General features: G+C 37.2%; 1 protein-coding gene across 1 annotated transcript; it reads left to right on the top strand.

Moving 5' to 3' along the window:
• Positions 1–270: 270 nt before the first annotated feature.
• On the top strand, positions 271–25,994 carry PAXBP1 (PAX3 and PAX7 binding protein 1). Its single transcript, XM_027875464.1, has 10 exons — positions 271–655; positions 1,950–2,078; positions 7,575–7,751; positions 9,852–10,073; positions 11,667–11,770; positions 17,360–17,577; positions 18,060–18,249; positions 22,419–22,542; positions 25,684–25,783; positions 25,874–25,994. Exons 1-10 carry the CDS (start codon positions 301–303, stop codon positions 25,992–25,994), a joined length of 1,740 nt encoding a protein of 579 aa, XP_027731265.1. The 5' UTR covers positions 271–300.

Raw genomic sequence — 25,994 nt, 5'->3', positions numbered from 1 at the left:
GACTTTCTAGCCGCACGTTCCCTTCAACTCTATGGTTCTCCCTGTTGGAGAACGCGAAGTTTTCCGCTTCTCGCCTACCCTTAAGTCTTCCGGGCCGGCAGAGGGCAGCGGACTAAAGGGCCTGTCCCGAGGGGAGCCGGGCTCTAGGCCTGCTTGTGCGCGGGTTGGGGAGGAGGAGCGCCGGGAGCTTGGAGTGGGCGCCTGCGCCGTCTCGGCCTCTGCGCTCGGTGCCGTGGTGTGTGAGGGCCGAGGTCCCCGGACGCCGTCTCAGTGGGCGCCGCTGCCGGCCTTGTAGCGGCGATGTTCCGCAAGGCCCGGCGGGTGAACGTGCGCAAGCGGAACGACTCCGAGGAGGAGGAGCGGGAACGCGATGAGGACCAGGAGGCGCCGCCGCTGCTGTCGCCGGGCGGGGGGGAGGAGTCGGGCGCCGGGGACAGGGCCCCCGGCGGCGAGCTCCAGGCGCCCCCCGTGGCCCCCGGCCCGCCGCTTCTCTCCTCTTCTTCCGCTTCGCTGTTACTGAGCCCCGGACCCGACGCCGGGCCCGGCTTCCCGGCCAGCTCCGAGCAGGGCAACGGCCTGAAACCTCGCAAGAGGCCGCGGGAGAACAAAGAGGCGCCCCGGGCCAGCCTGTTGAGCTTCCAGGACGAAGAAGAAGGTAACAGCCGTTCCCGCCGCCGGCACCTCAGCCCCCGGCCGGCCCCGAGCTCGAGGCTGCCCAGGGACCCCCACTCCCGCGGGGTTTGGGGGACTCAGGCTTCCCCGACCCCCCTCCGCCCCACACACACACGCACACAGAGCGCCCCTCCTGCTCCTCCACCTCGTGCCCCTTCGGGAACGAGACGCTCCCCTCCCCCTCCCCCAGGTGAATTTTGTCCTTCAGTTCCCTCATTTCCTAAGTTCTCCCCACCTTGAAAGAAAAAGGCCACATTTGAACTCAGCTCCTGGGAGAAGTTCGTGGCCTCTGCTTCCCCCCAGCTAGCGCTGGTGCCGCAGCAGCATCCCATGGGTGGCCCATTAGAGGCATGAGAGGGGAAAAAAATTCATGGATATGTCACAAGAAGGAAAAATAGAGGTATAGAGACATAGATCTCTAGTATTTCTCTTTATGTACTTTTTTTCCTTTTCTTAAATGAGGAACAATCCACCGGAAGCTCAAGGGAACCTTCATGTCCTTTTCTTTTCTTTTCTTTTCTTTTTTGACTGAATTTGTCCAAGTGCATCTGATAGGCCAAGAGTGAAATGAATTTCTGGCTCCTGGAAATCCACGGTTGAGGCTAATGAAAGTCACTTTACATAGAATGGAGATCTTAGCTTTTCTTTCTGTTGGGTCTTCCTTTGCATCTTTGTATTTTTGAGGACAAGATTTGTTTGAGCTCGAGATTGCTTTTTCTACAAATTAAATGAGATGATATTTGTAAGTGGCTTTTGCAAACCTTAAGGCCGTATATACATTATACAGGTTGAAAGAGTTCTTTTTTTTTAACCCTTTTTTTTTGCGGGAATACACCAAATTGTATTTTAAATATAAAATTGATATGCTGTGGAGTGTAGGTTTCCCTTTGAAATATCAGTCAAAAACTAGGCTAGGTAATTAACTGACAGGTTTTGAGTTAATAAAATTATTAAAAATGTCTAATATTTTGGGGGCTTAAATGCTTTACTGTCTTAGAGTCTTTTCTCTACTAGGGTAAGAGTTTACAAGTGAAATAGAAAGTTTCTTAACTCTTTGATGTGCTATTAATGGATAGAGGAAACACCAAAAAATCCCATTTACTCTTTCCTTGGTGTTCCAATGAAGTGAGAGAGTCAAAGCAGCTTCAGAATGGATTAATGATTCAATGCATAACTGTTGAACTGAGCAACTTGGTTGTTTAAGCTGAATATGACATTTGGTGGTTTTGAATATGACAAATATAGATGTCTTACATGAATGTTTTCTCTTTTTAAAGAAACTGAAGAAGTTTTCAAAGTGAAGAAATCAAGTTATAGCAAAAAAATAGTAAAACTACTTAAGAAAGAATATAAAGAAGATCTTGAAAAATCAAAAGTTAAGACAGAACTCAATTCATCAGCTGACGGTAAATAGAAAGGAATATAATGACTACATAGTTTGGATATTCAATGAATGTGAAATAATTTGGGGGGACCCTCTTTCCAATAAAACAGATTTGTTACATCATAATTACGAAATCATAGTGTGCCCATTTAAAGAAAATACTAAATCTTTGCCACTGGAATTGTCTCATTCCCATGGCCTTATCTCACCCAAGTTTGTTAGAACTAACTGTGATGTGAAAATAGAGAAAACTGACACCCTAGTTCCCCTCATCTTTCCCTCTCCCCTTACTTTTCAGATGTGTGCAGATGTGATCTTGAATTTCAAATTGATACAATTTATATTTCCAAGTTTGTTTTTTTTTAATGTATCTTCATGAGGATGATAGTTGAATCCATGGAAACTGATGAAATTACCAACTGAGAAAAAAAGGAGACAGGGGCTTATGTCACAACTTAGTGTATGCTCACACATAGAGGTCAGGATGTGGATAATGACTCTTCCAGAGAAGAATGAAAAAGATGTGTCTGATTGGTAGGAGGGATACAATGACAAAATGACAAAAATCCCAGGAGGTGACAGTAATTAGAATGACAGTGGGGTCCACAGTATCAAATGACAAGAGAGAGTCAGGAAAGATGAGGTGTGACAAAATACAGTAGATTTAACTATAAGATCTTTGGTGACCTTGTAAAGTTTTTTGGTTGAGTGTTGGGTAAAAGCCAGGTTGAAAAGTAAATGTAGAGATCTTTTTCAAAGAGTTTGGCAATGGAAAGGAGAAGAAGCTAGATGTTAGGGTCAACTAAATGTTTTTTTTTTTAAAATGGGGATTATCTGAGCATGTTTAAATGCAGCAGATTAAGGAGCCAGTGGATAGGGAGAAATTAAAATTTGGGAAGAGAGAGAATGATTGAAGGGGCAGGCCCCCAGAGGAGAGAGGAAGTGAGGAAATAAGGTATAGAAACAGAGGATATTGAAACTAGCAAGGGGAAGGGCTACCTCTTCGTCTGAGGAACGAGCAAAGGAGAGAATAGAGGAAAATATTGAGATGATATGATGTGTAAAATTCGGTAGTCAGTAAACATTTATTAAGCCCTTATTATGTGCCAAACACCATTCTAAGTGGTGGCAAAAAAACAAAAGTGGTAAAAGACATTCCCAGCCATGTCGGAACTAAACATCTAAAAGGGGAGACAACATATGAACAACTAAGCACAGACAAGCTATATGAAAGAAAATAAGAAATAGTAAAGAGAGGCCACTAGAATGTGGAATGAAACATTTTGGGGTGATAATTAAGTGTATGACCATCTGGCAGAAGTGAAGCACAAATGCACATCAAATCATGGAGGTTGAGGTTGATGAACTGGGAAGCAGACATTTGAAGGACATGAGCAGGTAAATTGATATTCTCAAGAATAAGGACAGGGAATGAAGTGGAGGCAAAAGTAAACACTGTATAGAACTCCTTGAGAAAGAAGAGAAAATGATCTGGGAGCCAGTAGAGAATAGCCATCAAGATCTGGATTGAGTGATGTAACTGGATTCAATGAATCCCCAAAAAGGGAGAGGTTTCTGAGTGGTAGGGAAAGTAGGTGAAAAATAAGAAGCACATTTATTTCTCTTTGTGACTCAGGATGTTGGGAAAGCATGAGAGAAGATACTTCTGAAACTGGAGAAGATGATCAGAAATACAGTATTTTTGGTGGGTAGAAAGAGCCAGATTTTTCATAATGGTAAGATGGATGGATTGATGAGATGATTAGAGGAAGAGATCTATAAAAATCGATTTTGAAACAATAGAATGAGACATGATGAAAGGGTGAGATGAGGCTAAAAAAGGTGTAGTTCTGAAGGTAGTAGGTGGTAGTAGCATGGGAAGGAAGATTCTGTCTGGGCAGCCAATCATGTCTCCCACCTCTTGACAGAGAGGTGATGGATGAGAGAAGCATATTGAGATGTATTCTAAGACATGACCAATTTGTCGATTGATTGGATTGGATAATATCTGTTCCTTATAAGGATTGGCTTCTACTGGGGTGTGGAATGGTAGGTTAGTGGGAAGTGAGATACACACACACACACACAAAGAACACATCAGTATAACTTTCTGATACCCAGAAGAAACCAAAATGCAAAAAGGAATTAAAAAATAAAGATCAGTACTATTACTATTTGGTTGAAAATAACACGTACACATTTTTAAAAGCTATGTGACAAGTTCAGTTTCTTATATAACCCTCTTTTTTGTATGTTGAAATGTTTCTGTCTAATTATTGTTAATTTCACAATTAAAAAAATTTTTTTGTTAAAATAAGCAACAGTAATGACTTGGAGTGTGTAGAGAACAGAGACAAGAAAACTACTTAAAGGTGACTTCAGTAGTAGAGGTATGGGGTGATAACTACTTGGGTTAGGGTAGTAATCTTGGAAATGGAAAGGAAGGGACTGATTTGAATATACTTTCCAAAGGAAGGAACAGTAAGACTTGGTGGCTGATTAGATGGGGGATGGGGGAGTGAGGAGGGAAAGTCAAAGAAGTGGGGAAAAAAAAATGGACAGGACTTTAAGATTGAGAGTAACAGAAACATTAATGCAAAAGGGAATCCAGGAAGAGGAGCCAATTTGTGGAAGGAATGATAATGGCTTCAGATTTTTAGTGTTGGTGAGTTTGAGATCAAGAGGAAACTATCCAGCAGGCCGTTTAAGAACAGAGGCAATTTGGACAAGAAGTCGGGTTGGAGAGTTAAATTTGGAAAATACTAGATTTAATGATAATGAGGCAATAATAGTTGAAGCTCAAAGTGTGGATAAAGTCATTAAGGGAGAGCAAAAAGGAACAGAGAATTGAACATTGGATTTTAGCAACTTTAAGGATTTAGGAGAAAGAGAAGTAGGAGGAAAAAGCAGAATTGTTAAAGCAAACAAGGGAGGAGAGATTTTTGAATGGGTTCAGCACTATCAAATTCTCTAGTGAAGTCAAGAATTGTACTATGAAGAGGTCATTAAATTTGATAATTGTCATTGGCTATCTTTTAAAGAGTAGTTGTAGTGTAGGTGCCAGTGATTATAAAATGAAGAAGTTGGTGAGAAAGTAGATGAGATATGACAGGTGCAGATTGGTTATTTGAGAACTTTAACAAGAAAAAGAAGAGGGATTGTATCCAGTAGAGAAAGAATTCTTAATTTGTAGTTCTTGGATCAGTGGATAGATTTCAAGGGGATCTGTGATCTTGGATAAGAAATAAATTACATCTTTATTTTCATTAATCTCTAACTGAAACTTTGCATACCCTTCTATTATGAATGTAGCCAGCATGTATTCTGAGAAGGGATCCACAGACTTTATCAGACTACAGAAGGAGTCCATGACAGAAAAAAAGCTTAAGAACCCTTGCACTAGAGGGAACAGCATATTTTACTGGGTTGTTTTTTTTATTTTGTTTTTTAAGATAGGTTAGACTCATATATATTCATAGAAAAAAAGAACCAATGGAGATGACAAATGCTAGGGAGAAGGGATAATTAAAGGAGCCAGGTTTCAAAAGAGTAAGAAAGCAATGGAATGAAAGGAGTACGTGCCTCTTTCTGAGACTGGAGAGGAAGAGAGAATAGGTATAGATAGGTCTTTTGAGGAAGATAAGCAAGATAATATATGCAGGATAGCCGGGATCCAATTTAATTCAATTCAATAAGCATTTAAGTGCCTACTGTCTGCCAGACATTCTACTAAGGACTGATGATTTTTTAAAATAGGTCTGTGTTTTAAGCAACTTTCTATTTGAGGGATAAATGTGCACAGAAAAGCGAATACAAAATACATAAAAGGAATCTTTTGGGAAGCCAGGCAGTGGCACTAACAGCTGTCAGGCATCAGAAAAGGCCTCGTGTAGGAGTGAACACCTGGGCTGAACCTCCAGGGAAGCTAGATATCCTAAAGAGTTAGCAGTGATGAGAAAGAACAGTCTAGCTGTGGTGACAAGAGATGAAATGTTGTGTATAGGAAATCTCAAGTAGGCCACTTTGTTTGGTATGTTCGTCATTCCTTCATTGTTTGTCCTTCGTTCTCCAAGAGGACCTGGACATCATGAAAGTGATGTCATGACTTGGATTTAAGTGAGGGAGGGCTTGCAAAGTTATCAACCTTACTCTCTCCTGTAGAGTTATCTGGGTTCAGTGGCAAGATATAAATCAAGAGCACTGGAGATGGCCCTGGTGCATCAAAAGACCTTGGCCTTTTTAAGCTAAGGTCTTTTCCCTGGTCTCAATTTGATTGAGGCAACACCCATTCATTGATTAAGGCTAGGTAAGAAATGAGGCAAAGAATGGCCTCTTTTATCTAGTCAAAAAACAAAATCGATCTGGGAGGGAAAGACTGTAGAGTTTTGGGTCAAAATAGAAAAAAAATTGCTATTTACATTCACTCTGAGCCGTCAGAACCCAAACAATGACCAAATGAGGCTTGGGCTGGGACTTATTACTGTCCAATCTGAGAGCCAGAGTGATTTAGGTTTAAGGCCTGATCCTTAAAAAAACAAATCTAGCCTGTAACCCGGAAAATATCTTTCAAGGTTTCATCGATCAAATTATACTCCTTTGGGCAGAGTGCCTACAGGTAAGGGTATGTATGATTCCTTTTGTGGATAGAGGAAGAGGAGGAAGGGAAGGAAGGAAAGAGCTGCATTGCCCTACTGAAAGTAGCTAATTAGGTCCCTAGGGGTAATGTTAAGGTCAACCCGCTGAGAGTATTAGTTTTCTGTTTTTATTGAAGTGGAGTGGGGAGATTTGGAAAGAGTTCAACAGTTGTCAAGATGGGAATTGAAAAAGATTATATTATTGTTATGAATAATACAGTTTTTAACGTGATTGTTTACATTATGTATCAGATTCTTGAATTTTTCACTGCTTAAAAATATTAACTATAATAACATACTTATCTCTTTAGAAATCTTCTCAGAACAAAAATTATAGCAAAGTTGGCCTGGATAAGATTAGGTAACAGTCAAACTTCCAGCACAAGGGTCATTACAAATGGCTGAGGGGGAAGCATTGATACTTGTATAGGCAGACTGACCAGGCCCAAGGTCTGACTGAAAGAAGGTACACCTAAGGACTTAAAAAGTGAAAGGTGAGGCTGTATCTAGTTTCCAGATTTCTAGATGGCTAATGCATAGTACTTCCTTCTGGGACTTCTCGACTCACAATACAGGTCATAGAAGTATAGATTAGAGCTGGAAAGAACCTTAAAGATCATCCAGTTTAGGGATTCTTAATTTAGGGTGTAAATTTTTTTTTTCAAATATTTTGATAACTTTCAATATAATTGGTTTTCTTTGTAAGACTGTCTTTTATTTTATGTATTTGGGGAAGCTACCTTTGTTATTCTCAAAGCACAGTTCGGTAAGCACAGTAATCCTTTTCCTGGAATGTATCCCTTTGCCTCCTCTAATTGTATTTCTGATAATGAAGTTTGGGATAAGGAAATGTATCCCTTTAGAATTATTTTTTTTCTCATCAGCTGAACAGTCTTTGGACAAAGTAGGGCAGCCTAAGGATCCAAGTCTAGAAGATGGGGCTATTATCTGTGAACGTGGTGAAGATGAAATGGAAGTGGAGAGTGAGAAGGAAGAAGAGAAGCCAAAAGTTGGTGGGACTTTTTCAAATGCTCTGTCGTCTTTGAACGTTCTGCGTCCAGGTGTGCATTTACTAAAAATTGATAACACCAAAGTAGCATATTTATTGTGAAGTGACCTTTGCCAGGTTGCTTGAGATCTCTTTATTTCAGGGAGGAGAGGACAGGACTGCAATCATTTCTTCTTTGTAACATAACTTTGAAGATAGATGTGATACAGGAGGTTGTAGTCTCATTTGTAGATGGGGGAACCACTAATGGTTTTCTAAGATAATATGCATACAGCCAGTTTTATTATCTATACAGATGGATGTTATGAATAACCTAAATAAAGTTTAGCATAGAATTAACTAGAGGATTGATTACCTTTCCTCTTTGTTCAAGAGAAGTCAGTGTTCTAATTAATCCATATAAATATTAACGTCTAAAACATCAGAGCTCATTATTGGCAAGCCTGTGACTTAAGCCCAGATCTTAAATTTATAATTATTATTATCTGTTTAATTCCCCCCCCTTTTTTGTTTGTTTGTTTTGTTTGTTTTTGTGAGGCAGTCAGGGTTAAGTGACTTACCTAGGGTCGCGCAGCTAATAAGCTTCAAGTGTCTGAGGTCGGATTTGAACTCGGATCCTCATGACTCCAAGACTGGAGCTCTATCCACTGGGCCACCTAACTGCCCCTTAACTGTCTTTCAAAAACTGTTTTTAAATTTTGGCAAATATCACTAAGAACCTTAAGATTTGCTTATTTCCCATTTGGGTGAAATTTCTTTAAAAATTTGTGTTAAATTCAAAGCTGCTGCTGCCATTCTCTTTATCCTATATTCTCCCTATTGGTCCTAGATCCTCTACTAGCATTCTCAAATTCACAGCCAGGTGTTCCTCAATTAAGGAAAAAAAACTTTTTATTGATGTCTTTTTAAAAATCATTCATTTTCAAATATCCTTCCCTGTCTTCTAGCTAGCCAGGCACCCCTCATAACAAAAGTGTTTTTTAAAAGAAAGGGGTAAAAGCAGCTCAGCAAAACCAACCAACTATATAATGTTCTAAACCCATAGTTGCTCCACTTCTCCAAAGCAGGGAAGTAAATTTTCTCTTCTCTAGGACGGAGCTTTTTCATAATAGTTACACAGTACTCAGTTTGGTTCGTTTTGGTTGATGATGTTGCTTTGTACATATTCTGTTCTCCCCATCCCTCAAAGCTGCTTGAGAGCAAGCAGAAATTGTGATATTTTTTTTCTTTGTATCCCCAGTCCTCAGTATAGCACATAATGGGTGCTTAGTTAGTGCTTGTTGATTGATATTTTCCCTTATTGTAGACATTGTGTATGTTGTTATTCTGGTTTTGTTTACTTTGCATCAGTAAGTCTTTCTGTACTTCTCTGAAATCTTCATATTCATTGTTTCTTATAACACCAATGTTTAATTATTTTCCTGTACCTCAATTTGTTTAACCATTCTCTGATCAATAGAGTGTCTACTTTTTTCCAGTTATTTGCTACTACAAAAAAAAATCTGCTATGACTATTTTAGTATATAAAGGACCTTTTTTTTCTGTCTTTGACCTCTTTAGTGTAAATGTGCACCACTGGGAAGTCTGGGTCAAGGAGTATGGACATTTTAGCCTTTTTTTTTTTTTTTTTTTTTGGCATAATTCTGATTTCCTTTCTGGAATAGTTAAATGAATTTGTACTTCTAAGATGTTACTCTTCTTAACTGCAGAGGGCACTATGGTACTGGCTAAAACTAAACTAAATAGCTAATAAGCAATTAGGGATAATGAGCAAGGATTGAAACCCTGCCAACTTCCTCCTATATTGTGTCCATCAGCTGTTTGATGTGGATTTAGTGAATGGATAGTATAAGTATTGATAATCAAGAGAAAACAGTTATATGGTCAGCTAGCACTAGAAAGTAGTACTAACAAAGATGTCTTGAAGAGACAATAGTACCTTCTGTGCCCCTTAGCACTAACTTGTACAGTGGTCTGCACTAGATGCTCGATAACTGCCTCTTATCTGACATCTAAAGCTCTAAGAGTAACTCCTGATTTCTGTCCTATTTTATACACTCCTTTCTTTAAAATATACGCTATCTGTACTTCTAACAAGAAAGACTTTTCCCACTGAATTATGTTATTTAAAAAAATAATTATTTGTTTCTAGGGGAAATCCCAGATGCTGCTTTTATTCATGCTGCTAGAAAAAAACGTCAGATGGCCCGTGAACTTGGTGATTTTGCACCTCATGATCATGAACCTGGTAAAGGCCGCCTTGTTCGAGAAGATGAGAATGATGCCAGTGATGATGATGATGATGACGAGAAACGTCGAATAGTTTTTTCTGTTAAAGAAAAGTCACAGAGGCAAAAAATTGCAGAGGAAATAGGTAACATTATAAGCATTAGCATTAAGATGCTAATAAATGTACGACATGTTCTTGTCAACATGGGAATTCCCACACAGTTGATACAAATGTGTTCCCACACAATTGGTACAAATGCCTTCTCATCCTATACAGTTTTTGTCCATGATCCTCCAAAACATATACCCAATACCCTGGAATGTTACCTTTGAGAGAGAGAGAGAGAGAAAGATGTGTGTGTGTTTAAAAAAAAGAAAAAAGATGGGTTCTAGTGCAACTCTTTGATTGTCCATTTGGTCTTTTATTCTTACTACATGACCTGCTTACCTCCTTTCCTGATTATATATTTCCCTGATTCTATCTTTTATACAATATCTTATGCTCTAATCATCATTGCTGTTATTCCAGTACCTACTTTTTGCCTCTCATGCCTTTTATTTTTTTAATCTTTCATTTTATTTTATTTTTCACTTAACAGGTATTTCTTTTTTTCTTCCTCTGCCATATCCTATACTTCACCTACAGTTTTGATTCTTTAGAGGTTTCCTTGTTTGGAGCCATAGGCAAATACAGGTGGTAAAAAGATATGTATTTGTGTCAGGAAGAAACTTTGGAAGGCACTGCAAAATTTTCCAGATGTCATTTGTCCTGCTGTTTTACTCAGTTTTAGACTAAGCAGATGTTGGAGGGCCTGTCCATACAGCTGTACATAGTAGTCTGGGAAAAAACATTTTTAATTTATTTGTTTTTTCCTCTGTGGGTAGTTGAGCTGATCTCATTAAAGGACCCCTAGGATCTTGATGAAGAAGCAATGAAAAAAGGGGGAAATCTTATAATTTCTCTATCTTTAAGTCAGTTTTGTGAAATAATTAAGATTTCCACTACCAAAAAAAAATCTACAAAAGCCTTAATGTTCCATTCTCATTTCATGAAGTAAAGCCGAATGTGTACATGTACATCATTTTCTTAAAGGTTTTATATATAAGAGAAAGTTAGAAACATGGATCATTAATTTCCTGATGTCCTCATGGTCACCTTTTTAAAAAAAAAATGCCACCTTGTAAGTTGGTCCCTTTTAAATATTGGTGCTTTTAAATATTTAGTCACTGCCAGCATGAATTTCTCTTTTTGTGCATTTGGTTTGGTCTAAATATACTGCCCTGTGGCACTTCAGGTACCAAAGTATAGTTCCACTGATAAGAATAAATCACTGTAAAATTGTTGACAGATCTGTTCTATTTTCTACCATTTGTATTTATTTGTTTTATGGGTCATCATGGTCAAAGAATGTATAACCCAGACGCCAAACTATTGGTGGTAAAATTCTGGAGCCTTTTTGTACTTAGGAAAGCTAATCTTTGGAGAGCAAACTTTGTAAGTGGGACCGTACTCAGAGTCTTTCCAGCATCACTTAACCTACCAGCACTTGAGTTACACTGTCATAGCCTTAGAGAACCCAGGGATACTTCCATATCAGGCAACAAAATGAAGGACATTTATGAAAGTGTGTTCTGTGTGAATGAATACCTTAACTAAGCAGTTGAACTTAAGATATGTAGAATAAGTATTATTGTGGTATATTTCATATTGTTCTTTAAAAATGATCTATTTGTTTAGGTATTGAGGGGAGTGACGATGAAGCCTTAGTAACAGGGGAACAGGACGAAGAGCTCAGTCGATGGGAACAGGAGCAGATAAGAAAAGGAATTAACATACCTCAGGCAAGTCCTAAAAATTAATTTTAGAAAGGTTTCTTATGCATTTTTAAAGCTATCAGTTAATTAAAATAATTAGCTGTTTTAAAAATTATGTTGAGTATTCTTTGTCAGGAGTACTTCAGCGACCTTATTGCATAAAGCTGTTAGCTGTGTCAAGTATCAGATTTTGAGGGGAATCCTATTAATACATAGTGCTCTGGAAAAAGAATATTGAAATTCAGATAATTCTATTTCATCATCTGAGTCTGGTAGCCATTCACTGAGTTTCTAATAAAATTTCATGGGACCAATAGAAAAACATTTATTGGAATTTTAGCAGGGGCTATATTGTATTTTTCTTTTTCCAGCTAGAAAAAAAGATTTTCTTTTTGCTTAGATAAAATTGTTGGATAGGGATAATGCTCATTCTTTTTGTTGTAACTCCTACTCAAAGAAGAAAAAGATAACAAATTTACACTTGTAGAAAACTGTAGACTCACGCGCAGAAGGAAATACTAAGTTGTTGATTCAAAGTAACTGTGTCCAGAGGAAATAACTTAACTTGGAATGTAATTTGAATTTGAACTCTTAACACTTAATAGCTTTGTGATCTTAGGTAAATGACTTAAACCTTTTTGAGCTTCAGTTTCCTCATCTATAAAATAGGACTAATAATATTTATATTACTTACCTCACCAGGGTTGTAGTAAATTGAAAAGCACAATAGTGCATGGGCAAAAAACAGTCATCTTCCTTCCATTTAAAATATGTGTTGTGAAAGATTTCTGACTTCAGTAATACAAGCTAAAACTGATATCACTGTTCTGGTAAATGTTTTTAACAACCAACTTTCTGTGGGGGGAAGAGGGAGGAGATATAGCCACAACTTTTAAGTTTAATTTGCATTATTAATGTTTTTTCCATTTTCTTAAGTCTAGATAATCAACAAAACAATAAATCAAGCCCTGATTTGTAACATTGGCTCACTTTGAAAATTTAGCAGTCACAAGTCAGTAGGAACTGGCTCTTAAACACCCCTGGTTCTAAGTGTAGGCTCCCCTCCCTCCTGGAAAAAAGGTGAAGGGACTCAAGTAACCCTTCCTACGTTCCAGGTTGTTAGGGACAATGAAGTGTTCTAAAGAAAGCTGAGGCAGGGCTTCAATGGGGGGAAAAGGATATGTAAGGAGGGGAAATTCTTGACTCTTGTCAGGAGGTTGGAGAATAGATAAGTGTCATACGGAAGATGGAGGAAAAGAGAAAGACAGCTATATACTTAGTCCTAAAAACACAGATTTCAGGTTCTTCCTGAAGAGGAGGGAGCTGGATACTCTGAGGATAAAGCAGATATCTGTCCTCAAAAGAATGAAAGAGCCACAGAAGCCATCAGGTGAGATCATCCAGTAAGAGTCAGAGGAAGAAGTAAAGAGTAGAGGTGGTAATGGTTAGGGTTAGGCAGTCCTTGCTCAGGAGAACTGATAACAATCAGATCTCTTGTCTTTCTGGGGCATTTATCTAAGACTTAACAACCTCCCAAGATTCATCAGAACAGATGATTCCTACACACTCTTGGCGATTCACATGGGTACAAATTATATTGCCAGAAGGAAACCAAAAAGAATTACGAGTTTATGAAATCATGGGCAAGGGGCCAAGGTTGTATTTCCCACTGAAGGCAAGGGATACAGAGGTGAGAAATTGATTTAGAAAATGAATAACTGGCTAAAACAGTGGTGTCTGAGAATGAACTTTGGATTTCTGGACTACAGCTTAAAATGCTGGAATGGAATATGCCTAACCAAGACTGGTAAGAATGTATTTGCTGGCTGTCTTGCAGATCTAATCAGAAGGACTTTAAAAAGCAGAGATGAGGGAGCAAACTGCTTATGTATATCTACCAAGCTAGACATCATAGAAAGTAGCTACAACGAAGGCAGAAGAATAGTAGTCGGGACACCCAGAAGTTCGCAGGAGACAGAGATCTAGAAAAGGAGCCAGTGCTAAAATTTCACAACTTGAAATGTCTGTTCAGATGCCCACAGAGTAGGCACCAAGCAAGAGAAACAGAAGGTGAATTTGACCTCGTAGGCTTCACTGAGACTTGGTGAGATGACACCCATGACTGTGATGTTCAACTGGATGACTGTACCTTATTCAGAAAGACAAGGCTAGGGAAGAGGGGGAAGAGAGGAGGAGGACTAGTGCTGTGTTAAGATGCTGTACGTACGAGGAAAGCAGACCCACAGGGAGGACGCATGGTGGAGAGTTTACGAGGAAATCTCGCAATCGTAGGTCCAGAACTGGAAGGGGCCTCAGAGGCCATCTAGTCCAACCCTCTCATTTGACACATGGAGAGCTGAGACCCAGGGAGGTTGGGACTTGCCCAGTGTCACACAGTAAATATCAGAGGCAGAATTTGAATCCATATCCTCTGACTCCAGTGCCGGCACTCTCCACTGTACCGTGCTGTCTGGGTGAAGATAATGGAGAGAAAAACAAAAGTAATGTCATAGAGTATACTACAGACCACTTGGGCAGAAAGGGGAAATGGATGTGGAGATAGGGACTCGAATCACAAGCCTGGCACAGTGTCTTGATCTAGGAGTGAGAGGAGGCTTCATCCATCCAGACATCACCTGGGGGCTGACAAAAACAGAGCAGCTAATGTCTTCTCAACTTGATGATAAGTTCCCAAAAGGGAAATTCTAGATTGGATCTGTTTCCCACAGGTAGAGATTGTTGAGATGGAAATGATGGGAACCCTGGGGAGGCCAGTTTGTGCTGGAGTTTGGGATAGAGGAGGGGAGAAAACCAGGCAGAGTATGGCGTGCTCTCTGGATTATGAGAAAGGAGATTTCAAAGGAAAAATAGGATCTTATGGACTAAACAAAGGTATCAATCCACAAGCAATAGGAATCCTACTCAAGGAAGAAATTTTGAAGACATAAAGGGAAATAATCTCAGTGAGGAGGAAAAAGAGGCCAAGTCTGAAGATAGTGATGTTGATGCACAGGGAACTCACCAAGCAGCTTAGATTTCAAAAGATCAATACAGAAGATGGAAGCATGAGAAAGTGACAGGGGTAAATGTAAGACCCTGGCACAGCCCTGTGTAAACCGTGCCAGCAGGGCCAGTGTCCAGAAAAGCAGAAGGCAGAACAAGGGGTTTCCCTAGCCATGTTGGGAGAAAAAAAGAGCATCCAAAAAGGAACGGGGCCTTTGGCGTGAACTAGATGATGAAAACTGACAACGGAGAAGGCAAAACTATTCTCATTTTATATGTTTTCTCTGTAAAGGAGAAACACTGGATATAACAGTAAAAACGAGGAACGGGAATTTGCTACTCGAGATAAGTAAAGGAGATAGTAAGAGAACATCTGGCTGTCTTTGAATTCAGGTCACTTGGCATGTGGAAACCACATCCTTATTTATGGAGGAAATGGCAGGTGTGATGGCTGAAAAGTTGCTGTGAGGTTAGAGAAAAGCAAGTGTTGTGATTTTTATAAAAGGAGAGAGAACAGAGTTTACAAATTATAGGCCAGTCAGTTTGATTTTGATACTTGGAAATATTTTAGAATGGATAATTAAAGAAATGATCAGTGAACATCTAGCAAAGAAAGCCGTGATGAAAAAGAGCCAGCGTGGCCCACTTCATCAAGAACAGGTCTTCCCCCTACCTTCCTTTTTCTTTTTAACTTTATTATTAAACTGGTATATTAGAAGATGTAGTTAAGTTTACTTAAATTTTAGGAAAGCGGTTTATAAAGTCTCATTCTTAGGAAAAAAAAGTGGAGGGATATAGACTAGATAAGGTAATAAAGTTAGATGGATTCAGAACAAGTTGATATTTGGACTCAGAGTGATCATTAATAATTCATTGTCAACTTGGCAGAGCATCCCAGAGATCTGTGTTTGACCCTGTGCTGTTCAGTGTTTATCATTGACTTGGATACTGACATAGGTGCATACTCATTAGATATACAGCTGGGAGGGATAGCTAACACTGGATTACATTTAGGATCTCAAAAGATATGGCAGGTAAGAGCATATAGTAAGACTAAAGTCAGTAGGGTTCAAAAAATCAACTTCAATTTCTGGATTGGGGAAGAAGAGTTAAATAGCAGTTGGTCAGAAAACCATCGGAGGGTATTGGTGGACTGTAAGCCCTGCAGTCAGCAGTGTGATGGCAGAAAAGATATTGCAGTTTTGAAATTCTGTAAGAGAGAAACACCTTCCCAGGAATAAGGAGGTGGCAGATAGCACCTCTGCCTCTGGACATAACACATGGAACGTACTGTTTTTACATCATTGCATAGTGTTTTAAGAATGATGCTGATAAACTGGAAAGAGTCCAGAGGAGGGCACCCAGGATAATGAAGGACTTGAGTTCATGTGATATGAGGATAAATTGAAGGAACTGGAGATAGATGAAGGCCTGCCTGTAGAAGAAGAGACTCAGGAAGAATGTGATTGCTGTCATTAGGTTTTTTAAGGTCTGTCATTTGGAAGGTGTGATTACACTTGTTTTGTTTGGTCCCTGAAGGCAAACTCAAGAACAGTGGGTAAATGTTGCAAAGAGACAAATTTATGTTGGCTGTCAGAAAAAACTTGCAACAATTAGAGCTGTCCACAAGTGGAATGACCTGCCTCACGAGATTATGGGTTTCCCTCATTAGAGATCTTCAAGCAAGGTCTGGATAACCATTTGTCATGTATGTTAATAGTAGGGATGAGATCCTTTTTGGCTGTGGGTTAGCTAAATGACTGCTGGGAAACCTACAATTCTGTGATAAATAGCTGGCGTTTATATGTGACTTTAAGGTTTACAAAATGGATACTCATAGCAACTCTGTAAGGTAGATTAGCCACAGATACTATCATTGGATACAAGTATCCTGATTTTACACGTGAGGAGACTGATGCTCAGAAGTTGAGTGACTCACCCCATGATCACCCGACTGTTAAAAGACTTTAAATCCAGATCTTTTCTGAATCCAGTCCAGTGCCCTTTTCTCTACCCGATATTACTTCCCACTGAGGAGAGCAGAATAAATACTTTGGAATATTTTTTATAAAGCATACTGACAAAAATTATCTTAGTCTTGAGTAAATCTCTTTTCATGACTCCATAATTTTACAAGTCCTTAATTGGTATGCTATGCTAAGAAGAAACTAGTGAAAAGAGCACAGCAGTCGCAGTGAGGAGACCTGAATTCTAATCATGACTCTGTCACTAACCAGTTGTGTGACCTTGAGCAAATAATTTCACTTCTCTGAGCCTCAGTTTCCTTATGGAAACATGGAGTTGGACTAGATAATTTCTGAGGTCTTTTTCACCTTAAACATACTTAATAATAATTCTGTCAATTGTTAGGCATCAATTAAAGGTCTGTTACAATGGGAAAAAAAATCTCTGTCGGCTCCCTCTCCTATTCCCTGATGGTTTTTGTTTGTTTTTGAAGAAATGTGCAATACTAATTTTTAACTGAATTAAAATTTTAAGTAAATACTAAGTAGAAATTGGGGGCATTTTCTATTGGAACTGTATTTTACTCTCTAATCATATATTGACAGTTATGTTGTTAGTATTTCATGTGTCACATGCCTTCTTTTATAGGTTCAAGCGAGTCAGCCTGCTGAAGTGAATATGTACTACCAGAATACTTACCAGACAATGCCTTATGGTTCATCGTATGGCATTCCTTACAGTTATACAGCCTATGGATCATCAGAAGCCAAATCACAAAAAACAGATAATACAGTCCCTTTCAAAACTCCCAGTAATGAGATGACTCCTGTTACTATTGATTTGGTAAAGAAACAGCTTAAAGACAGGTAGGGCAGATCAGCTTCTTAAAGACCTGTCTTCTAGCTTTCTGTTCCCTCAGGCAACATTTAGTCTGGGGTAGCAGATGCAGAATATCATCGATGAAGAGCCACTGGCCCATCTTCAAAAACTAAACGGAAGATGACATCATACTCTGTTCTGCTACCTCCTTGGATTACTTCTGTGGAAGCCTGGAAAAATTATAGAAATGTCACCATATGATCTTGTTGAAGACAGATCTGATTTTCTACCTTCTGGACACTGAAAAAGTGTAGTCAAGATTTGGGGGGAAAAGCAAAACAAAGAATGAGAATTCGGTTAGCCTGCCAAATTTGAAAAGAAAAAAAAAAGCAGTGCAGATGAAAAGTGCCTTTAAAGTTTTTTCATACATTGGAACTAATTGCATTATAATGTAATATTGCAAGTGTCCTGACAACTTAAGGTTTTGGATATAAATTTGCTATATTTATCCTTTTTTTTTATTCCTAAGGTTAGACTCCTTGAAAGAATTGCACAAAGCAAATCGACAGCAACATGAGAAACACCTGCAAAGCCGAGTGGACTCTACCAGGGCTATTGAAAGATTGGAAGGGTCTTCTGGGGGTATTGGTGAACGGTATAAATTTTTGCAAGAAATGCGAGGGTATGTCCAAGACTTGCTTGAGTGTTTCAGTGAAAAGGTAAGAATGCAAAAATAATAATCTCTTTCAATAAATCAAAAGTAGGGAATCTAGGTTTTATTTAGCACCTTTCTGTATTTTAAAAAAATTGTTATTGAATTTGGTTTTAGAAATGATGAGAAGTTATACTGTTTTATTTTCATGATTTTGTTAATAGTTTTAATAGTAGTACCTTTGATGAGTACCCATTTGAAGCACTTTTAGACAGAAAGTTTTGATTTAATCATAGAATAGCTTACTGATTGGCTTGTCCTAAAGCATTAGAAGTCAGGTACTGCTGTGATAGGATTTTTTTTAAGACTACATTTAAGTTTTGTTATAATTCTATACATAATTCCAAATACATACAAAATGACTTAATGTTTGTATTTCCTAGTATAGATTTGGTTATTTTTGTTTCCAATAGTATTCCGCTTCAAATTACAGCGTCATCCATTTCAAGAAGCATTCATTTTGAACTACCATTCTTTTTAAGTTGTCATTTTATTCTAAATGTTTGCTCTTAGAAAAATAGTGTATTGGGCACAATTTTAGCATTTCATTTTGTCACTCATTGATTACATTTCTAATAATTTCCTTAGAATTTTCTTTCTTTACAGTTGTCCTTCTATGTGATTTTTCTTCTGAGTTAGAAATTATGATATAGCTAATTATTTTTTCTCTGAGATTTTGCAAAATGTTTTGCTTCATACATTAGTTGATAAACACCACGCAATATTTTATGGACCTTTCATTCTTAGCTGTAAAAATGATGGTCCTCTTCTTGTCCTCACTTCCTTCTATATCCCTTTTCCCCCTTGGAATGAGTTCCTGGCAGAAAATTATATAAAATATCCTTCTTTATAAAGAGATCGAAAGAAAGCTTTTCCCTTTGTTGTTGTCTATGTGGATCAGTGTATAATCTGCTATATTGTGGAAATGTGGTTTGGCAAAACATCAACACTTAAGTATTTGATTTCCCTGCTATTTAGATATTATTGTAATATCTAAAACTGTGGATTAGTAGCAAATAGTTTTCAGACTGAATTTGGCTTCCTTAATGAGCCCAGGTGGCCTGTGATTAGACCTAGTCTGTGACTTACAGCAGCAAAAATGATGTCCTGATTCAATCTTAGGGCTTTGTTATGTGCCTGGCCTTGCAACTGAATTTCTAGATTAGATGTCACTCTTAATGTGTAGGAGATTATGCCATGGTATAGCATTCCATCGAGTAGGGGCAATACATAAAGGAATAGTGGAGGCATAGACTTGGTCATGTACTTATCAAGGCTGGAGGTTGGACATAAGCATCAGAAAGCAGAGTGATGTTTTTTCCTACCAACAGAGCAGATCTAAACCTGGAAATCTTTGTGGGGACCAGCCTTCTGTGACCTAAAGGTTACTGGTTCTTACTTATCTTTCTTTACTTAGTTTTTTTTTTTTAACTTTTTTTACTGTTCTTTACTTAGTTTTCATAAAAAATAAATTTTGGGGTTGTCTGTTATTATATAGAGAATTGCATATTTATACATGTTAAGATAAAGCCCTATTATTTGGGAACATGAGCACCTGAAAGAAAATTAACTTTAAGAAAGCTAAGCTTAGATTTTATGATATTCTTATTAATAGACATCTCTTCAGTGGATGACAGCATTTTAAGTTATGTGAACAAGTAGTATTCATTAGCATTAAGGCCACGTTTTTTTTTTTCAATACTTTCTTACATAAACTTGATAAATGTGAGTTGAATCAAACTTCGATAATTAAGAAAAAGACATGTAGTTTTGTAAACTTGTAAACTACTACATGATAATTTTTCAAACGAACCCAATTTCTGGGAGTTTCAGGCCTCTTTTAGCTCTTTTCCCCACTTAGGCCCTTTCATCTATTTGTACTAAGTGCTCAATGAATTGTGCCAATTACAGAAAAATTACAGTCCGTTGCTGTGTTTTGTAGAAATTAATTCTTTGTACTTCATATTCTGCTTACCGTAGGCCACACATGAAAAACATTAGATAAGTGAAATTTATATTTATCTGGTGCTGTACATATATATCAAACTAATATAGCATTTGATTTCATGTAGGTAGTTTATCTTTTGCCAATGAATATTGTTTAGTTTTGAATAATTGCATATATACAAGTTCATTATTAAAATGCTGCAGAATTAATGTTGTCATGAGTCATCTATCTTGCAACTATTTTTGGAACAGAGTTGGATTATAATCTTGAAGATTCAGATCACTGATGATACTGCAAGGACATTGCTTCAGTGCAAGACTACAAATTTGATCATTCCTCTAAGTTTTCCTCTTAAAGATGAAATGTACAACAGAATAAAGTTCTAATGCTTCCAGATTTTAAACAAAGTCAAAATCTCTAGCTTTTGTTCTAATTTCTAAATCTAATTTATCAGTGTCTTGTTTTTCCTTCTACGTCTAGCCAACATCCTGGCTTCCAGCTTAGTAAAAAGACATACCACTGAAATAATACTTAGTTGTGGGGTTTTGTTTGTTTGTTTTTTGAGGTTTGAAGAGGGGAAAAATTGCCTTGGTGAAAGTTGTTAAAATAAATCTAGTTACACTTAAGCTATGAGTTTTATAGATTCTTGATGTTTGGTAGAATTTTCTGTGGATTTTGTTAAAAGGCATCCAAAACTAGGAAAATTACATTATCAGAAACTTAACCAAAATTTTGAAAAATATATATTTACATAAATTCCATTAGAGAAAATATTATTATCAGGAGTAAGGAATGAATTTTATGATTTTTTAATAAAATATGGTTTGTCTTTAGTCCTGTATCTTGTGAGCTTAAGCATACTTAGTCTTTGTCCTTTTTTTCATTGTAGAATATGCATAAAATTTTTTCAGGGAGTAGAATGTTCTTTGTCAAAATGTAATGCAAAATTACTGTAATCTCACCTGTAAAAACTGGCTCTTGGTAGATCCCAAGTTGTTGGGTTGAACTCTTGACAACAGTAGGTGAAGATTTGAGGACATTGTTGTCCCATCATTAGGACTTGTTCAGGAATAAAATGACTACATCATTTTTCACCTTTCAGTGATCATTTGCTTTTTTTTTTTCCACAATGGAATCATGCAGATGTGCAAAAACTTGCTTCACTGAGATATTCTTTGTACCTACCCTTTTTTTTGTTTTTGTTTTTTTAATTATCCATTTCCAGTCCATTCCATTCAACAAGCTGCTTTAATGTTTGGGGCTAGTGTTAAAAAACAAAACCCAAAAACTTTTTAAGTACTTTCCATTTGTACTATCAAGAAACTATAAGTTTTGGTTTACTTATGTGTAGTGGTTAGCTTTTTGTGGATTCTTCGAGACAGTTTTATTTGAAATGATAGGATTATGAAGAAATAAACATCCATGTTTCATTTTATTAGACTGCATTAATAAGCTTTTTATAAAAGCTTTTGCGCTAAATGAGAACCAGTGACGTAATTAACTATAAATGTTTTAATAAACTAAAAGCAGAGTTCATTGATTTCTTAAACTGATAATTCATGTGAAAACTCACTGTCTTATAATGAAATAAAGGAAATTAATTCTTTGGTGACAAGAGGTGGAACTTCCTGACTATGCTTTTAAGACATTAGTGCCTCATAACAGGAAATCCTGGTTGCTAACAGAGAGGTTAGTGAACCCTATTACAGTAATATTACACTATTTGTTGACAGAATTGCTTAAAAGTTCAATAAATCACTGAGTTATGTAGTGTTTGTAAGTTTTAGGGCAGTATTAGGGTTATCTTAAATTATTAATTCAATTGCCTTTTGGATTAGTGTAAGAAACATGATATACGTACAGCATGATACATTTTTTTTTTTAGCACTGCCCAGTGGTAATCATATAGTTGGCTTCTTTGTATTTTTGAGAATCAGAACTTACTGCTGAGAAATTAATGATGCACCTTTTTAAAAAATTAAGACATTCTAAAAAATCTGGTAGGCAAATTTTATTGGAAAACATTCAAAGGGACTTTTGGAATTGTGAACAGAATTTATGTGTAAACTACAGAAACACAAATTAATTTCTTGTTTTTTTTTTTTTAATTGCATTTTTTATTCTGACCATAGTTAGGATACCTTTTCAGAATTCTTGGATTAGTATGGAACCCCCGAATACTTAAGCAGCTAGAATTTGATGTTACGTAGTGTGTTGTATTTTTGCAGGTGCCACTGATTAACGAACTTGAATCAGCAATGCATCAGCTGTACAAACAGCGAGCTTCCCGCCTTGTCCAAAGACGACAAGATGATATTAAAGATGAATCTTCGGAGTTTTCAAGCCATTCAAGTCAGTCCATCTTGAAGGTTTTTATTATTCATTAAACAACCTTGTTTACTTAGTTCAGCTTAATTGAAAAGTAGATATCTCAGAGTACTTTTTTTAAAAACAAGTTTCCTTGCTCTTGTAACAGGTAGATCTAAAAATAACATCATAGAATCAAAATGTATTTTTTAAATTCTGCATCACACAAGAACTCTGAGATTTTCACTATTACCTTTTGTTTTGTAATTATTTCTGTCTTCTCTAGTCATATTTCCTCTTTTCTTCTTTAGAATTCAGTTAGTACCTCATTCATAATGTTTTAACTTGAAACCATCTTATCTTTTTTTTCCTACTTTTTTCACTTTACACATAGTAAGACTAACATTATGATTACTTGATCACGAAGGAAGTTTGAAGACTTGATAGAAAAAAAAATTTTAAACCAATTTTATTCTGTTAAAATTGTTAGTGTGAATCAAATGTAAAACTTCAGCTTTGTGAGGTTCGGAGTCTTTATTTAAATATGTCTTGGGTAAAGCATTTCTCCACGTATTTTTTTTTTAACATCCCCTTCCCTACTATCCTAACTTTAGCACACTGAAATGCTTTGCAATACTTGAAATTGTAGGGTAGAAAGTAAATGAATTTTAGTCTTTCTGAAGTATTTATTCACTTTGTAAAAGTGATTTGAAAATGTAGTGGAGCTATTTGCATATTCATTTTTTTTTCTACCTTGATGTGGTGTTACCCATATAGTGTATCAGCAATACTTTTCCTTTGGTCAAAGAGTAGTTTAATTTAAAGAAAAAAATAAGAATTGTTAATTTGAAGGGAAACATAATTGTTAATCTTTGGTCAGATAGACTGAGCTGAGACATATATTTCTTATCAGAAAGAAAGACACACGCACACGCACACGCACGCACATATGTGTAGTTGTTAGTTCAGTCCATAAAAATACAGCTTAATTTTAAACCTTTGAGACCCTTTTCTTTTTGCCCATGCATTCCAGTGCAATTTTTAGATGATCAGAATTTTTGCTGGTGTGAAAATCTAATTTCTGTTGCCATTTCTTTTTTTTTTGTTTGTTTGTTTTTGTTTTTTGTCTGTCTTCTCTGATATCACTAAATATTCATGGTGACCTTCTCTTTCTGAAAGAAGTGTTTGATTAACAAAATAGGCATGACCTGTGAGTTTGGGAGAGGCAAAAAAGAGAAGTGGTAATAGCAATGGCTTCCAGAGTAAACTAACCTGGGCTGAGAGCCCCAAATGGCTTTTGAGCTTCCGTTTTGCTGTGTCATTGTTCTGATGTGTTACAGATTTTGACTTCTGCATCCCACCCTAAACATTTTGCTCTGTACTGAGCTAGATTTCTATAACCTGGGCCTTTTGTCATTCAGTAATTAGTAACTTGTTCATGGGAGAAATTTCCTTCTCAAATAAAGTTATTAACATGAATTGTACATTTTAGATTCTCTAAGCAATTTCCATTGCTGCTTATAATTTGCTCATCAAAATGTATTCACACTACTTAAGTGTTGCTTGTAGTATGTGTGGGATAGTATATGATAATTAGACTGAAAGTTTTAAAAAATAAAAATTAAAAAATGAGTCAAGGAGTGAACGTTGTTAGAAGATTTGAGGAAAAATAACGTGGGAAATGGTGAAAATGTCTCTAATACTTCCCAGAGCAGTGTTAACATCCATTAAAAAGATTTTGAAAACTTGTCACATAGATTGCCTGCCTAAATTAATTAATACTTTTGTATAATCTTTGCTACCTTAAAACAAACTGAGGGATAGGAATAGAGACAAAAGGATTTCTTGACTCAGATGTTTTCCTAAATAGTTTCCCTCAGACTAAGTATTTTTGTAAAACCTATAAATGATGGTACTTAAAATATTATAGTACTATCCATACTTTAAATCATTTGTTTGTTGAAGTTTGTTTTTAAGAAGTATGATGTTTTGGATGTCAGGGAGTTTCTTAATTGAAATAGTCTGTAGATTTGGGAAATTTACAGAAGTCGAGCCACAGTTGGGGGCATTCATGATTAAACAATTACTCATTATTTATCCTAGTGACTAGGAATAGGGACCAGATCTATTATTGCATCAATATAGGAAACTCCTTTTACCAATGCAGTTTGACACCTTCTCTGCAACTTGCCGTATTAGAGGATTTCCTAAAGCATGGGGAATTAACCAACTTGCCCCAGGAACTCGCCAGAGACAAGCTGTGATAGAGATATTCTAAAAAACCCTGCAGACCTATCTTAGGACTTAAAAAATTTTTTTTTAAACTTCTACCTTCTTCAGTAATAGAACATTTTGAGGGTGAGCCATTTCTTTTTTTGTTTGTTTTGTTTTATTTTGTTTTCCTGCTGTTGAATGTCTTGGTTTTGGAAAAGCCCAGAAAAGGAGAGGTGGGAAGGGGAATCTCCACAGGCTTTAATTGGTACCTTTTTTACTCATGTGTTTTTCTTCTGTCCCCCCAATATCTCCTCATTTATCTCCCTCCCACTGCTGTGTCATTTCCTTTCAAAGACTCATAGTTTAGGAATTTGGAAACAGGAGTGAGAAAAGTGTAAAAGGAAGAATATTTTGGGATGGTGAAGTTGGACATACTCAGATTCTGGACTTCAGGGTTGAGTATTGCTTCTCTTCTTCATAGTTCCAAAAGATAGTTGTAATTAGTAAATCAAATATTGTTAGTATGGGCCAAAATTTAAATAGTACTTAGACCACCTTCTGTGTTCTTACTCTGTCTTTCTTTGCTGTTTTTCATCTTATGAAGCACACAACATTTGAAATCATGTGGCTGAAGGAAAACTTTTTTTTTTTTGTTCAGGCAGTATGGATTTTTTAATTTTTTCTGTGTTCATAATAGCATGCACCATTTTCAATACTTAAGACCTGAAAAAAGATGAAAAGTGTTTTATGTGCTAGGGTTGTTGCTGCTTCTTAAAAGGGAATTCGGTTGTTCCACTGCTTCCTCTGCCCCTTTTCTCAGGAACACAGAAAAATATTCAGGTTTATTAACGGGAACCAATCACACTGTATTGAGATTAGTAAGCGGTCTGTCATACTAGTTTGTTCTATGCAAACTCTTTCCCCATTATTGTTGATAGGAGGCTTTTAATTTGAATCATTGATGTCTTGCAGATAAAGCTCTGATGGCACCAAATCTTGATTCTTTTGGACGAGACCGAGCCCTGTATCAGGAGCATGCAAAGCGTCGGATTGCAGAACGAGAGGCCAGAAGGTAATGTTTCCCATCCTTGTGCTCGCTGTATATGAGAAAGAGGTACTTGTTTTATCTGTTTTAGGAGAACTTGATATTGTTTATCTTTAGGACCCGTCGCAGACAAGCCAGGGAGCAAACCGGCAAAATGGCAGATCACCTTGAAGGTCTTTCCAGTGATGATGAAGAAACATCAACAGATATTACTAATTTCAGTCTGGAAAGAGGTTAG

Source organism: Vombatus ursinus, unplaced genomic scaffold, assembly GCF_900497805.2.
Source record: "Vombatus ursinus unplaced genomic scaffold, bare-nosed wombat genome assembly UNPS02014809.1, whole genome shotgun sequence".
NCBI classification, from domain to species: domain Eukaryota; kingdom Metazoa; phylum Chordata; class Mammalia; order Diprotodontia; family Vombatidae; genus Vombatus; species Vombatus ursinus.
The sequence above is the reverse complement of the archived record's forward strand: the minus strand, read 5'-3'. Positions and strand labels throughout refer to the sequence as shown.